At 34.9% G+C, this 13,248-nt stretch overlaps 4 protein-coding genes across 9 annotated transcripts; 2 read left to right on the top strand and 2 right to left on the bottom strand.

Moving 5' to 3' along the window:
- Positions 1-639: 639 nt before the first annotated feature.
- On the top strand, positions 640-1,732 carry LOC105109229 (uncharacterized). 3 transcript variants are annotated; one of them, XM_011003858.1, is made up of 4 exons: positions 640-1,110; positions 1,192-1,249; positions 1,342-1,463; positions 1,554-1,732. In XM_011003858.1, exons 1-4 carry the CDS (start codon positions 811-813, stop codon positions 1,614-1,616), a joined length of 543 nt encoding a protein of 180 aa, XP_011002160.1. In that variant the 5' UTR covers positions 640-810; the 3' UTR covers positions 1,617-1,732. The 3 variants fall into 3 exon arrangements, 2 of the variants coding, with proteins under 2 accessions (XP_011002160.1, XP_011002161.1); XM_011003859.1 differs by having other exon boundaries at positions 643-1,110; positions 1,213-1,249; XR_839202.1 differs by having other exon boundaries at positions 797-1,110; positions 1,213-1,261.
- Positions 1,733-2,943: 1,211 nt separating this feature from the next.
- On the bottom strand, positions 2,944-6,553 carry LOC105109230 (xylosyltransferase 1-like). The gene is made up of 4 exons (XM_011003860.1): positions 5,889-6,553; positions 5,674-5,749; positions 5,456-5,571; positions 2,944-3,691 (listed from the first exon to the last, which is right to left on the bottom strand). Exons 1-4 carry the CDS (start codon positions 6,463-6,465, stop codon positions 3,174-3,176), a joined length of 1,287 nt encoding a protein of 428 aa, XP_011002162.1. The 5' UTR covers positions 6,466-6,553; the 3' UTR covers positions 2,944-3,173.
- A 1,480-nt stretch (positions 6,554-8,033) lies between these two features.
- Positions 8,034-11,609, top strand: LOC105109225 (hydroxyethylthiazole kinase-like). 4 transcript variants are annotated; one of them, XM_011003849.1, is made up of 3 exons: positions 8,034-8,178; positions 8,373-8,802; positions 11,452-11,609. In XM_011003849.1, the coding sequence occupies exons 1-2, from the start codon at positions 8,104-8,106 to the stop codon at positions 8,760-8,762; spliced, it is 465 nt and encodes a 154-aa protein (XP_011002151.1). In that variant the 5' UTR covers positions 8,034-8,103; the 3' UTR covers positions 8,763-8,802; positions 11,452-11,609. The 4 variants fall into 4 exon arrangements, with proteins under 4 accessions (XP_011002151.1, XP_011002153.1, XP_011002152.1 ...); XM_011003851.1 differs by lacking the exon at positions 11,452-11,609 and adding an exon at positions 10,756-10,773; XM_011003850.1 differs by lacking the exon at positions 11,452-11,609 and adding an exon at positions 9,416-9,484.
- On the bottom strand, positions 9,301-10,414 carry LOC105109226 (dirigent protein 18-like). The gene has a single exon (XM_011003852.1). It carries the CDS (start codon positions 10,312-10,314, stop codon positions 9,574-9,576), a length of 741 nt encoding a protein of 246 aa, XP_011002154.1. The 5' UTR covers positions 10,315-10,414; the 3' UTR covers positions 9,301-9,573.
- Positions 11,610-13,248: the final 1,639 nt, after the last annotated feature.

The following is a 13,248-nucleotide window of genomic DNA, read 5'->3' as shown; positions in this document are numbered from 1 at the left end:
ACCTAAGAATTCTAATATCAACAAAAATAAATTATCTTTATATTTAATATATAAAAATATATATATTACATATAATTTCATAATTCAGGGATAAATAATAAAGCTGGAATTGGAGAGGGTGTTGTCGAACTATGCATGAAGAAGATATGAGAAAAGAAAAAAAAACGAATTTGGATAGTTAGTTTTAAAATTTTTTGAACAACCGATAATTCAAATGATTATTCAGAATATAATTTGAGTAATTCTGGTAATATGATAGTTCTTTTTTGCCAACATGATGTTTTATTAATTTGTTATCTTTTTATTTATAAATCTCAAAACTACTGTACTTGTAATTTTTTTATATCTAATTAGTAAAAACTTTTAGTCGGGTTTAATTTTGGATAATTAATTATAATTTTTTTTAATATTGTAAGTAAAAAATATTAATGAGGTAAAATAATTCAAATGAAAGAAAAAAAAACTCCAAATTGAATAAAGGAAAAATCGAGTAATTTGAGAAGAAAATTTATCATATTCACCCTAAACGAGGAAATAACTTACAATGAAGTTTACATCGAACGGTTCATATTGCTCTAAAATTATCTAAAAAAATAATAATTATCGTTATATATTATAATAATGAAAAAAAAAACAAAAGCATCTAAAGGGATTTAACCAAAGCATCGTAGAAGCCACCCAAATGTGTATGAGTGGTAGGGAAATGTCCACAACAGCGAAGCTATCCAAATCCATTTTATCACTACTCTCTTCGATCAAGATTACGTCCCGCAACAAGATCAAGCAAGGTTGAAACACAGGCAAATTAAGATGTCAACAGAGGTGATGTTTCTTCGCAGTCACTGTTACCACGTACCAGAAAGAACATCACCGCTCCTCTCTCCTTGCACTTACAGTGTCTTTGCCAATATCAGATCAGAACACCCAGTAAGACTAATGAGGAGAACGCTGGCAGCACCTAAACTGGTAATGCTGCCACAAGTACAGAGACCAAATAGAAAACCATCACCATTAACAACAATAACAGCAGCTGCTGCAGGTGTGCCACTGCCTCCACTTGATTTGACTGAAGAGAATGTTAAACAGGTGTTGGTTGATGCTCGAGCCGAGGCAAGTACAGTGATCTTTCTGGGATGAGACTTTCTTTGTTTTTCTCTTGTCTGTATGAGTTTGGCTAGTTTAAAATAGTAGGATGTGTGTCTGTTTTTGCAGCTTGGACAGATTTTTGACACTTCAGTGGGCATAACAGGTGACTCCTAAGGTACACATGGGCTTGATTTCTCTACTGATATGCTCTCTCTGTAATGTGGTTTAAGGATGCAAAATTGAACATGTAACCAGGACAAGTTGAGCTTGCGGAATTGGATGGACCATTTGTGGTGATCAGTCTCAAAGGTAGGTTTTGGCACGAACGTTCCATGGTTCTTGCTAGAATTGGCAACTACTTGAAGCAGAGAATCCCTGTAAGTTTATTTATAGCAATTGAGAAATAATAATATAGAAATGATACTGTACTCGTTCGGTCATGGCTTCTGATGATCTCTTGTTTCCAGGAAATTTTGGAGGTAGAGATTGAAGATGAGAAACAGCTGGATGACAGCCCAGAAAATTTTTAAGGTGGTCGGTTCTAGTAGGTTGTAATAATCTGCTCTGTAGCTCTCCGTTCTGTGGCATTGTATTGAATTTCAGTGATTTCTTCGGGTGAAATTTATAAAAATTAACGAAAGAGTTGTTTATTTTAAGTTTCCAGAGTTGGATGAAAATATGTTTTGAGGGCTATTGAGATGATTCTAAGGTTTTGGAGTTAAAAATGATTTAGAAATTAAGTTTGGATGGCCTAATTTTTTAGATAACTTTCCCATGATTAATAGATTGCTAGAAATTGCATATAATAACGTGTTGTTTGCCACTATTTTTTTTATTTTTATCTTTTTAGCCTAGATTACACGTGTTTGCCCAAGCATGTTGAGACCAACACATGGTCTCATCTAACTCCTTTTTTATTTTTTATGATTTTATTTTTTTAATATTTATTGTTTTCTCAAAATAAAGAATTTTCAATAATAAATTATTATTTTGTGATTTTTCTATGCACTAGTTATTAAAATTAATTATCCTTCTAATAGAGGTTGATTTAACACTTTTTTAGTATCGGTTTTCACATTCTTTCCATGATTGACTAAGCTAGTTTTATTTTTTTTATAAAATCAATAACTAATTGAGTGTTTTTTTTATTGTTTAAAATCAAATATATCCGTATGATATATTTAAACTCAAACATAAAATGCACACATGGTGGTAAATACTACAAATTTCATATTAAATTAAAAAATATAATTAATATTGATTTATTTTAATTTCATTCATGTTAGATTTTTAAATTAATTAAGATTTTTAAATAGATTTTATAGACTTACTCACAACAATGCGAGGATACTCTGATAGAGAATCCTACATTAGAACGAACGGCTAATCTGTGCTAGTTCTACCTTTTCATTTTTGGTCATTTTTGACAGTTGCTCCAAGAACACAGATATTCTTATAAAAATGAAGAAACGAAATGATTTTTCGTTGGTTGGCAGCCTCATCAAAAAAATCTTCCTGGAAGGTTGCTACATTTTACCCTGCAGATTCCTCGATTAAAAAGGGCGATGGAAATCTCTACAGGAACAGACCTGGTGTTGCACAAGCAGTCCACCATCATCAACTAGAGTCATCATCTCTAAGGCATTTAGCTAATTGAGCAACGAAAAGCAAGCACATTTAGGAGCGTCAACTTACGATCAATTAGTTGAGTCTCTGCAGAGCATCTCCATGAACAAGCCTCTGTTACGACCAGTCCTTGAAATAGAGTCACCATCGGACTTGGTTCTCGTAGAAGCATCTTCCACTAGAGCAATGTAAATATCATCAACTACGTATTTTTGCTAAGGAACATTGGGGTCAATTCCAACACCTGATGAATTGTAATTTCACTCAACAACATATATCAGCTTAGAGAACCACAAAAAAAGTCATCATTTCTCAAAAAATCAACAGATTGAATTACACTTTTTTTACAAGATTTTAACATGGAAAATGTTGGTCTCTCATTCTGTCACGCTCCTCTTTTTTCTATATTACTCCCTTTTACTTGGTGTTCTATTTGCTTTCCATGTGAATGAGGGTTGAGATCATTCAACTATACATTGACGAGAGTGAAATTCACCATTTGACAGCAATCTAACAATTAGTTTTTCAAGTCTTGCTGCTCCAGTGCCAGGCCTCAGAATATCAGCATCACCCCAAGCTGAGCATGTTATATTTCCAGGCTCACCACCCAAGCACCAACCACCAGGCACCACTTCACCAGGATTGCGTCCCAAAACATCTTGGTCAATGCGATCGAGTACAGGATCATCTAACTTGAATTGAGTGGCAAAGGCTGCTCCACTCTCAATCATTGCATCAAATTCACTAGAATTTAGTGCACGGGGCACCTTCTTAGAAGGCTTCTCAAAGGCTACATATTGTAAGTTATGGTTTATGACAGTCCTATTGAACTGACGAGAATTGCATATCACTGTTGGGAAATAATTGATTAAGGATGAAGGTGTGTTTGATAAATACATCATTAGGATCCTCGGAAGGTTGTCCACACCCAAGATGCAGTGCTCTATCAAATTACGACTTACAAAGGAAAAAGAAGTTCCTGCAGGGAAAATAAACGCTTGTGTTGATGAAAAAATAATAATAATAGTTTGTCCAACAAGCAAAAGAATTTCAAATTAAAGGGAGAATTATTTCATGGTCATTTGGCCCTGCCCAAGCTCATGCTAGGATATAATGCTTTTGTAAAAGAGAGCAGTAAATAAACTTCATAGCAACATGCATGACTTGAGGAAGATCACTAAGCTCCATAAAGAGAAATTTGACCATGTCCGAACTATTGAACTTTACAATTATATGGGGTTCCAAAATTAATATTTTGAGCTACAACTTTCTCTTTGCTCTTTTATATTACCTTCCTTTTCATTTCTTATCCCTTTCCACTCCCTTCTTTTCAAAAACAAACAAGCAATTATTGGGTTCATCTGCACAAAAAAACCCAATCTCCAAGCTAGTTCCTGGAGATTTTAGACAGGAAGTTTATTGACACGCCTTCTATCCACAGAATAATCAGTTTGAATCTCCAAACTGGTTAAACTTAAAACTGCCAATTCACTCAAAACTCTTGATAGTTGAACTAATCCTCTTGGAAAACTCTTAATATAAATGGCACACCAAACTACTTCCCCATTGGCATCAACTGAGGAATCAACAATGTTAGGGAGAAACTAAAAAGATCTTGTAGTTTTTATTCCATCTTCAGAAATTGCAAATTCACCTAGCAACTAGCATTTTGGTTATTATTAACCAAAGTTTTTCCATCTAATAAGAGTAGACAGAATCCATCAAACTTGGAGCATCCACTAGGTCGATGGAAAATTGTAGGTTTTCTATACTACACCAGGTGAGTTAGCAATGAGGAAATTGGAGTCATCACTGGTTTGCTAGTCAGAAAAGTATAACTAGAAATCAATGGTTGATAATCTTTGATAAGTTTTTAACCAATTTCAATTGGGGAAGTATTTGTTTCACAAAACAAATTAGGTGGAATACAACATAAATGAATCTCAGTAATCAATTGTGAGGCCCTGAAATCAATGGTTGAGAATCCTTGATAAGAGTATTATATCAAAGTATTCAGTGCGCTATTCCAGTTTTCAATAAGGAGCATGATGATCCGAGCTTGACTAGGTTCTACTACCACTAAAATAGTAAAGTAATTAAGTTGATGGCTCTCTGTCCAACCCTCCATCAGAGAACAGAGACAAGAGGAGATTATACTTCCCTTAAACAGGATTCTACAAAGTTATATTCTCTCTAAGTCTAACTACATCAAACATCAGAGATGAGCTGCTGTTCTTTTTCCCTGAACGAATCCTATAACCTTACACCTCCAGGCTAATGCTAAAACTGAACTTCTACTCATCACTTATCTGGTCCATTTCACACATCATGGCACACAATATTTGATTGGGATATGGAGGAATTATCCTGATAATTTATAATAGTGCAGCTTACATTGCCTGACCATGCTAATGAGCAATAAAACTTTCTCAATGACAAAAATGGGCAAGGAAAAACCGGAGAACAGCGAAGTATAATCAATAACTTCCTTGGAATATTATGCAAAACCATCAAAATGCCATCATCTAACTCATCTGGTTAACTACAAATTTTGCTTCTAATCTGCTATTCCGCACTAATTCAAGCTATACCATGCTTGTTCCCAGTTCGAACTAGTTCATAGGCATTCAGTAAGCATGCTAAACTGCAATATCTCTTCTTTGTGCATAACAAACAGCATTATGTATTAGCTCAGTGCAAAACGCATCTAAAAGAACAATCAAAACAATAGAAGAAAACACACCTGTAAATAGCCTGAAAGAATTAGGCAAATCTCGCTTTTGAGTAGCATAAAACATCTCAGATTTCTCCGATAAGTAAAGCCCCGGATCAACAATTATTGGCTTCAATTGTCTAGACCTGCAAAACCACCACATGCAACTTATAAATCCTTAACAAAACCAACCACGTTAGCATGACACCAAAAAAAACCAGCAAGTCTTAAAAGTCAGTTTCACATACTCTCTCCAGCCAATGTAACTCGAGTGATTGACAAAGTTGAGATCTTTAGGCAAATATGATAAAATATGAAGAAGATCTACAAAATTCACAAAAACAAAGACAAAAACTTTAATTTCAAAACCAACAAAAACCCACATCATATAATCCAAGAACAAAACTAAAAATATTTGAAAAAAGAAAACACAAATGCCACCAAAAAAGTTTAAAACGTTTACCATCTGGAGTAACAAGTGGATAATCAGCAGCGCCAAGATTAACAAACCAATCCCATTTCTTTGGCAACCTCAACAATATAGCAGCGCCATGAAGTGTGGCTGAAATGGTAGAAGACCCTTTTGGGTAAGCAAAATCAGCCTTCCCGATCACATTCACATTCTGCGCAGCTTTAAAAATAGGCACTGATTGGATACTAAGAGCTAATTGATCACGATCGGTTTGTGGAGCAGAGAGGTCCAAATGGAGCAAGTATTGGTTTTTCGGGTGGTAAGTGGCGTATAAAAGTCGAAGGACCCGATCCAAATCACCCTTGGACCCGGATATCAAGTAGGCGATGGAGGGTGGGGTTGGATCAGAAGGGATTTTGGTGAAAGTGGGTTGACGGTTTGGGAAGAGATACGGATCGGGCAGGCCATGGGTGGATAAGGAGGAGGTGTTGAAGGAGTGAGAGGAGAGGGTGAAGATGAAGAGGAGGGAGAAAAAGGAGGTGGTTAGGATGATGAAGAGTGTGGTTTTGGTGGTGTCATTTGTGGAGGAGGAGGAGGGCGGTGGTGGTGGTGGTTGTGGGATTTGCATTTTCTTGGAAATGGAAGGGCTTTCTTTCGTCCGTGAATCTGTTCGATTTATCTGGTACTTTTATATTTGAAGGAAGTGAAGTGGGCCTGTCTTGTGTGTCCGGGGTTTCGGTTCCTGGGAAACAGTAAGAGCGTGTCGTGCCTATTTGATTATTGCAATTTCAGTTTATAAATAGCTTAATTTTATTAAGGTTTTATAAGGTTAAATATTCATGAAATCCCCCTTTGAATTGAATAGCCTCGTTGCAGGGATTCTATTTAGTCACTTTTTGGGGTTTATTTTAAAGATCTGGTGATAAAAATAATTATTTCTTCCCTACCTTTGGCTCTCTGTTTCTTATATATCCTTAAAATAAATCATAGAAAATAACCAGTAAAATTCCTAACTTAAGATGTTTATTCAGAAACATTTTGTTAATAGAACTACTTAACTTTAATCATATTTTGGGGAGGCTCCAACTTGTTTTTGGTTATAATCGATCTGAGTTCAAAAAGATTTGCTTCCTCTTTCAACTCATCACACTTGTATCAATCTTCAAACTTGAAATACATTGCTAGAAAAAAACTGGAATCATCAGCAAAAATTTAAAAGGTATGCTGTTTTCATTGTATATACATTTGAAAACATTGTTAATCATTATAGTAATTCTTTGTTTTGTTTTTTTGCTATTCAGTCTTTTTCTATTCTTGTTATTTAACTTTTTTTTTCTTTGATTTTGTTATTTTGCTTTGAAAAAAATAAAATTGAGTTGGTTCTCAATTTTACAAAAATAATATTTCTAAAAAATAAAAATAAAAAGACTAAGATGGAAAGCAAGGGGAAAATATAGTTTTTTTTTTTACATGGTATTGTTCATTCGGTGCCTTTTGGGAAAAAAAAAATACCTTGAGATTTTTCTCTATTTTTATTTTAATTTTTTTTGTTTGAAAATTATATCTTCAAGTCGGAATTTTCATTCACTTTTAAGTTTCTAATTTTAGAGAGAAAAGAAAAGGTTATTGGATGTTAACATTTCAATAGTGGAAGAAATTATTTTTTATCTTAATTAGTTTAATTTGATAAAAAAAATTTATTGAGATGTCTTTTATTATTTATCATGACGTCAATAAGTAGGTTTAAATTTAGAAATGTTTTGAATTAAGAAATTGATTTATTTATGTTCTAATGGTATTTTTTAGATATTTTTAGATGAAAATAAATTTTTAAAATTCTAAACTCAAACCTTATTTTTTATTCATGGTGGTCGAAAACCTTACCTTTTTTTATTTTTTATTTTGAATTTTTCGAAGTTTTAACTAATGCCTTTCCTTTTTATATATTTTTAACTTTGCATTATTATTTTTATTTAAATTAATAACCTCTCTCTATTATTTTTAAATTGTTTAGTTTATTTGTTTTAAATAGCAGTTATATTTTTATAATATTTAAAGAGATTATTGTAATTTATTTTTAAATATTTTATTTTATTTATGATATAAATAATTTGTGTTTGCATTTTGTATTTATAAAAATAAAAATGTGTAAATTACAAGAAAATATGGGGGGGAGTGTATACTCATAGTATAACCCTGGGTTCTTGACCCTGTTGCTGCTGGAGCTTCTGGTTTCCGGTTAAAGGCTTGTTTGGAGCTTGTGGGTATGAGGCCTAGTGTTATTAGAGGAAATGGGTCCGAAATTATTGCTCTTTCAAAGGCTTCTGTTGGAGCCACTAAGGTATTGGATTTTTCCTCACACGAGAATTTATAAAATATCCATTCAGCATCATTGTCAAAATTGCAAAACTAGAATTACCATGCTTGAAATTGTTTTTATTGGATTATTACAACATGGGAGACTTAGTTTTTCTTTCAATTTCTTTTGGGGGTTTTATGATCGTTTCAGCTTCATGATTGAGTTTCATTTTCAAGGGTGTAGATAGCTTTCATGAGTCAATGGATGCAATGGAAGCAGCAAAGACCTTGGCTCAATCAAGTGGTGCCATAATCGCAGTATCAGGGGCTGTTGATATCATTACATATGGCCACCAAGGTGTTGGTGCTCGTAATGGAGTTCCCATGATGCAAAAGATCACAGCAACAGGATGTGCTGTCACTGCCCTCGTTGCTGCGTTTGTTGCTGTCGATCCGTTGCATGCTTTAGAAGCAACAGCTTCAGCATTGCCCATATTTCGTATTGCTGGAGAGATGGGAATGGACATGGCCAACGGTCCAGCTTCACTGCGAATGCACTTTATCGATTCCCTGTATAATCTTGATCAAGCTTCTGTATCTTCTCGTTTAAAGATTACCAGCCTGTGAATTGTGGTGGCACTGGAGGAGCTCTATCTATGAAAAGATGGTATGTCGGATTTTGAGCTTTTTATAGTGTTCATAGGAAGTGATCGATCTTTACTACTTTAGCCACAATACATCTTTTGTATCAGGCAATAATCTGACCACTTATTCACAGTTTTCTAGAAAAAATGAGCTTCTGCATCTTGTGTAGATTCTAAAATGTTGGCTGGGACTGTTTGTCCGCTTCCCCTCCCTTTGGGGGAGAGGGATACTAATTTTCTGTTTAAAACTTATACTGCGACGATCCTAATCTCTGGTTTGCTGCAATTGCTCATAAAGGAATTATTAAATTATCGAGAAAATAAGCTGATTTGATACTTTTTAGTGTGAAATCTAGCATATTACCATTACTTTTTCCTAAGGCACTCAGTCAGTAAAGAAAGTTCATGAATTCCCTTTTTATTTTGTGTCAAACATAAGCTTGGTCTTTCAGAAAAGCTTGGACTTTGTAGAGTTTTTCTTTAGATTTATACCCCCAGCTACCAGGTCGGATTCAGATGTCTCTATTGAACACAGATAAAAGTGTCATTTTATTGGTTTATGTTCTTGTTTTGCAATTTGTATAGCTTTTTTGGTGATATACAGATGCTGAAGTAGGAAATCTTTTATATTCGCAGGGAAAATCAATCAAGATTTTTTTCCATATTCACACCATTTCAGTTGCAACATCTGATACATCTGGCAGTATGAGAGCCCGTTAACCAAGAGAAACCACAAACCATGAACACATTAATTTCACACCAACAAACAAGCATTTAATCCAATTGTATTTTTATTATTTCAAATGGACAGTAATCCTTAGTAATGTCTGTGCACCATCAATGCCCACTTGACCTGATGGGACAAGTCCTCGGATTTCAGCAAATCCCATAGCATTCTTAAACTTGCCTGTCCCCCCGGTCACTGACAAACGTGACATTGCGCTACCAATCTTGTATATTCCATAAAAATTCAGGGCATCACCAAATTCTCCCCCTTCGAAAATGGTTGTAAATGCCATCATCTGTGTGGTCCCATCTGCTGAACTAGCCACGTAAACTCCTTGAGCTTTTCCCAGCTGCTGCGACCCTAACTCAGGGCTGTTGGTCAAAATGTCATCAATGACAGTGATTGTTCCAAAGCCTAGCCCCAATCCGTCTGGTCCAAGTTGGGTTTGGATCTGACCATTTGGGTTCTGACCTGCAAAAGTTGTACCAGACAAGCCAGTTCCTAGTGGAATGCCATTGAGACCATTAACAGCTGGAAGGGCACCATTGGCATTGGGGATGGCCATTCCGTCTGGAGGAATGAATCCTAATGGCCTTGCAAAGGGTACTTGACCACTATATATATTCCCTAGCAAGCCAGTGATTGGCCGTGCCGTAGGGTTACTGCCCCCTAGAATGTCATGCATGAACAACTCAAGAGCAGGTTCTTCTCCAGCCGGTTCTGGGTTAATGGCAGTCACATGTGTTACTGTGTGTAGGGTAGCAATTAGCACTACGATGAAAAAACATGGAGAAGATAGCTTGAACATCTTGTGATTTTTTGTAGTTAATGTTCGTGGGAGTCTTAACAGATTTTGTAGATGAAATATTCTTGAAGGAGTTTGCAACTGATTTGTAGTTAAAGCTCTTTAAATAGAACGATATGAGTAGACTGAGATGGAGTGGTTGCCAGGCTTCAGAGATGTTGGAGTTGTTGGAGTGTGTTAGTTATAGCCATATGGGAAGTTCAAGTCATTCTGTTTTAGGTATATCTTCATTTTCTTTATTAGTATAGCTAATAAGCAGAAATGGAGTCTGATGTACAATAGGTTCTTCAACATTATGGTCCACTAACAAAATTTATTTGATCACATTACACCCATTCGAAATCGTTAGTCTTTTTCCCTCAACTGATTTAGTTTTAGGTAGATACTGGTGGTAAATGATTGGTGTTATGCGAGTTTATTCTTACTCTGAACTCTCTCTTCCAGGGGCCCCATTACAGGGAAACCATATTAGCAAGCCTTTTCACGCTAGTTTGGACATATTTTTATGCCGAAGATGAAAATTTCTGCTGCCCAGAGCACGGATAACAGGATAATATGTTAGTGCTTGTTTATACTGTTTGTAGCTCTTTTGGACTTCATTTCAAGTGCAACTGTATAATGCTTTGTACATTCTTTTCTGCATTGATCAAAATGTTTTGCAGATTATTTACTTACGATATCCTGTCTCTAGGAAAGGTAGACAGTAAATTTGCTAACAATCACTCTGACGAATTCCATCCTCATGTTCGATTGTAAAATAGAAGTTTCCCTCAACCTTTGATCCGCATCGAAAACTCTATGAGCCATTATCAGTTATTCTCTAACATATCTGCATATTATTCATTAAAAAAAAAATCTGCATAAGATACAATCTTTGGAATCATGAGATCGGTGCTTAATACCTTTTTAGAGTTTTTGTGTCATGCTTCATGGTTACATGGTGGAGTTGGTGCAAAGAGGAGATAGTTGGTCAGTTGAAGCCTCCTAAGGTTAGATCTGGAGTGGGTGATTGTTGAGAAATTTTCTCGAAGTATGAGAAAAAATATTCGTGTTTTAGCTTTGTTATAGCTAACATTCCGCGTTGTGCTGTAAAATGTTCTTTCTTTTAAAGCTCCTTTTCCTCCTGTTGCCATGTTGGAGAGGGATGAAGCTTCTAGTCCATCAACAAAGCAGAAAGACATGTCTCACCAGCTTGTACAATATTAACAGGAACATTGAAGTAAGGGGTTATGAACCTCAGGATACTTGAATGACATGTACAATTTAATTTAACCAGCGTGTTGGGAAGAAAGCTGATGAAATTTTTTGTTATCTATTTTTACATTCCCACATAAAAAATAAAAAAATAATACATTAAAAATATATATTTATAAGGAATCCAAAAAAAAAAATAGGAGTGAGAAAAGGATGTTCGAACATCTATAAAATAGTTAAAAATTGGTTATTCAAAAATATAAAAATTAAAATTTAACAGTATATTTTTAATTGGTGAGAGCCTATTGACAATAAAAATTCAATTTAAAGAAGAAAAGTTTAAATAAGATGTTTATGGACTCAATTAAATTTTATCTAAGATTTAATTGAATTTATGGAGAGTTTAATTGTAAGAAAAATTGATTTTTAAGTCAATTTAAACTTTTATCGGAAGAAATTAAAGTTTTGAGATCCAATTATAATTTTAAAGAGTTGATTTGGTCAAATTGAAGATTTAATTGCATAATTACTGAAGTTTAATGGTCTTTTAGGAATCTGATTGAAACAATCATAAATCAAGGATCAAATCATAAATTGTGCTAAAATTAAGGGATCTAATTATAATTTTATTCAGAGGCTTGATTACAAAATTGTAAAAACATCCAAGAACCAAATCAGAAATATCATTTAAAGTTGCAAAACGGTGCCATTTTAGAGGCACTATTCATTGTCTTCTTCACCAATTCAACAAACAAGAATTGTTTCAGCAACAAATATTGCAAATTGCTTCAGTTATGGGGAACATTTCATAGCTACTATCTCATTACACGTCGTTACCATCGCCAACTGTTACCACTGCAATAATAGTCATAACCATCTTTATTATAAAAAATGCATGCAATTTTGATTATAAAAGTAGAGAGACGAACGAATAAGAAAGGAGGGAGATACAAGACAGAGAAGGGGGAAGAACTAAAAAAAGCACAAGAGGGGAAGCGGAAAGGGAAAACAGAGAAAAAAAAGCAAGATGGGGGAAGAGGAAAGGGAACAAGGGAAGGGGGAGAAAAGAGGAGATAGAAAGGGAGGAAGAAAAATAGAGGATAGTAGAGGAGAGATAGACATAACAGGGAGGTTTTAAAAAGAACAAAAAACAGAGGGAGAAAAGGAAAATAAAAAAGCAGAGGGAGACATGAGGAAGAACTGGGCAACACAGGGAAATGAAAACAGAGGAGAGGTACTGTAGAACCTCCTTCAAAACTCCAGCATTCCAGAAGCAAACTCAGTTGAATTTGGAAGAAAAAAATATATGCTAGTGGCTAGAGAAAGCAATCAAACCGAAGTATAGGAAGTGAAAAGGAGAGGAACAAATCAAAGCAAACGAGGAGCAGGAAAAACAGAGGCTGGTGCCTTTGCACAGGGAACAAGAAAAAAGAAATTGCAGCAGTGCCGCCTAGAACCACCACCACCAGCAAGCACCACCTTGAGCCTCCACAGCAGCCATCACAAGTCAGTTCCCCCTCTTCTGTTTATTTTTTTATTCATCTTCATTTACATGCAAAATGTAAACAATTCATGTTCTGTAATAAATAAAATATAATTAGGTGTTTATTGTGTAGAGCACAATAACCACCTAATTATGCACAGTAACCAACAATCAATATATTGGTTCTTTCAGGTTTTCAGGTTAGAACATTAGTTCAGCTCATACGATTGGATTGAATCTAATCACAAGTATGTTTTTTT

Source organism: Populus euphratica, unplaced genomic scaffold (assembly GCF_000495115.2).
Source record: "Populus euphratica unplaced genomic scaffold, PopEup_1.0 scaffold210.1, whole genome shotgun sequence".
NCBI classification, from domain to species: domain Eukaryota; kingdom Viridiplantae; phylum Streptophyta; class Magnoliopsida; order Malpighiales; family Salicaceae; genus Populus; species Populus euphratica.
Note: the sequence above shows the minus strand (reverse complement) of the source record. Positions and strands in the feature narration are given on the sequence as shown.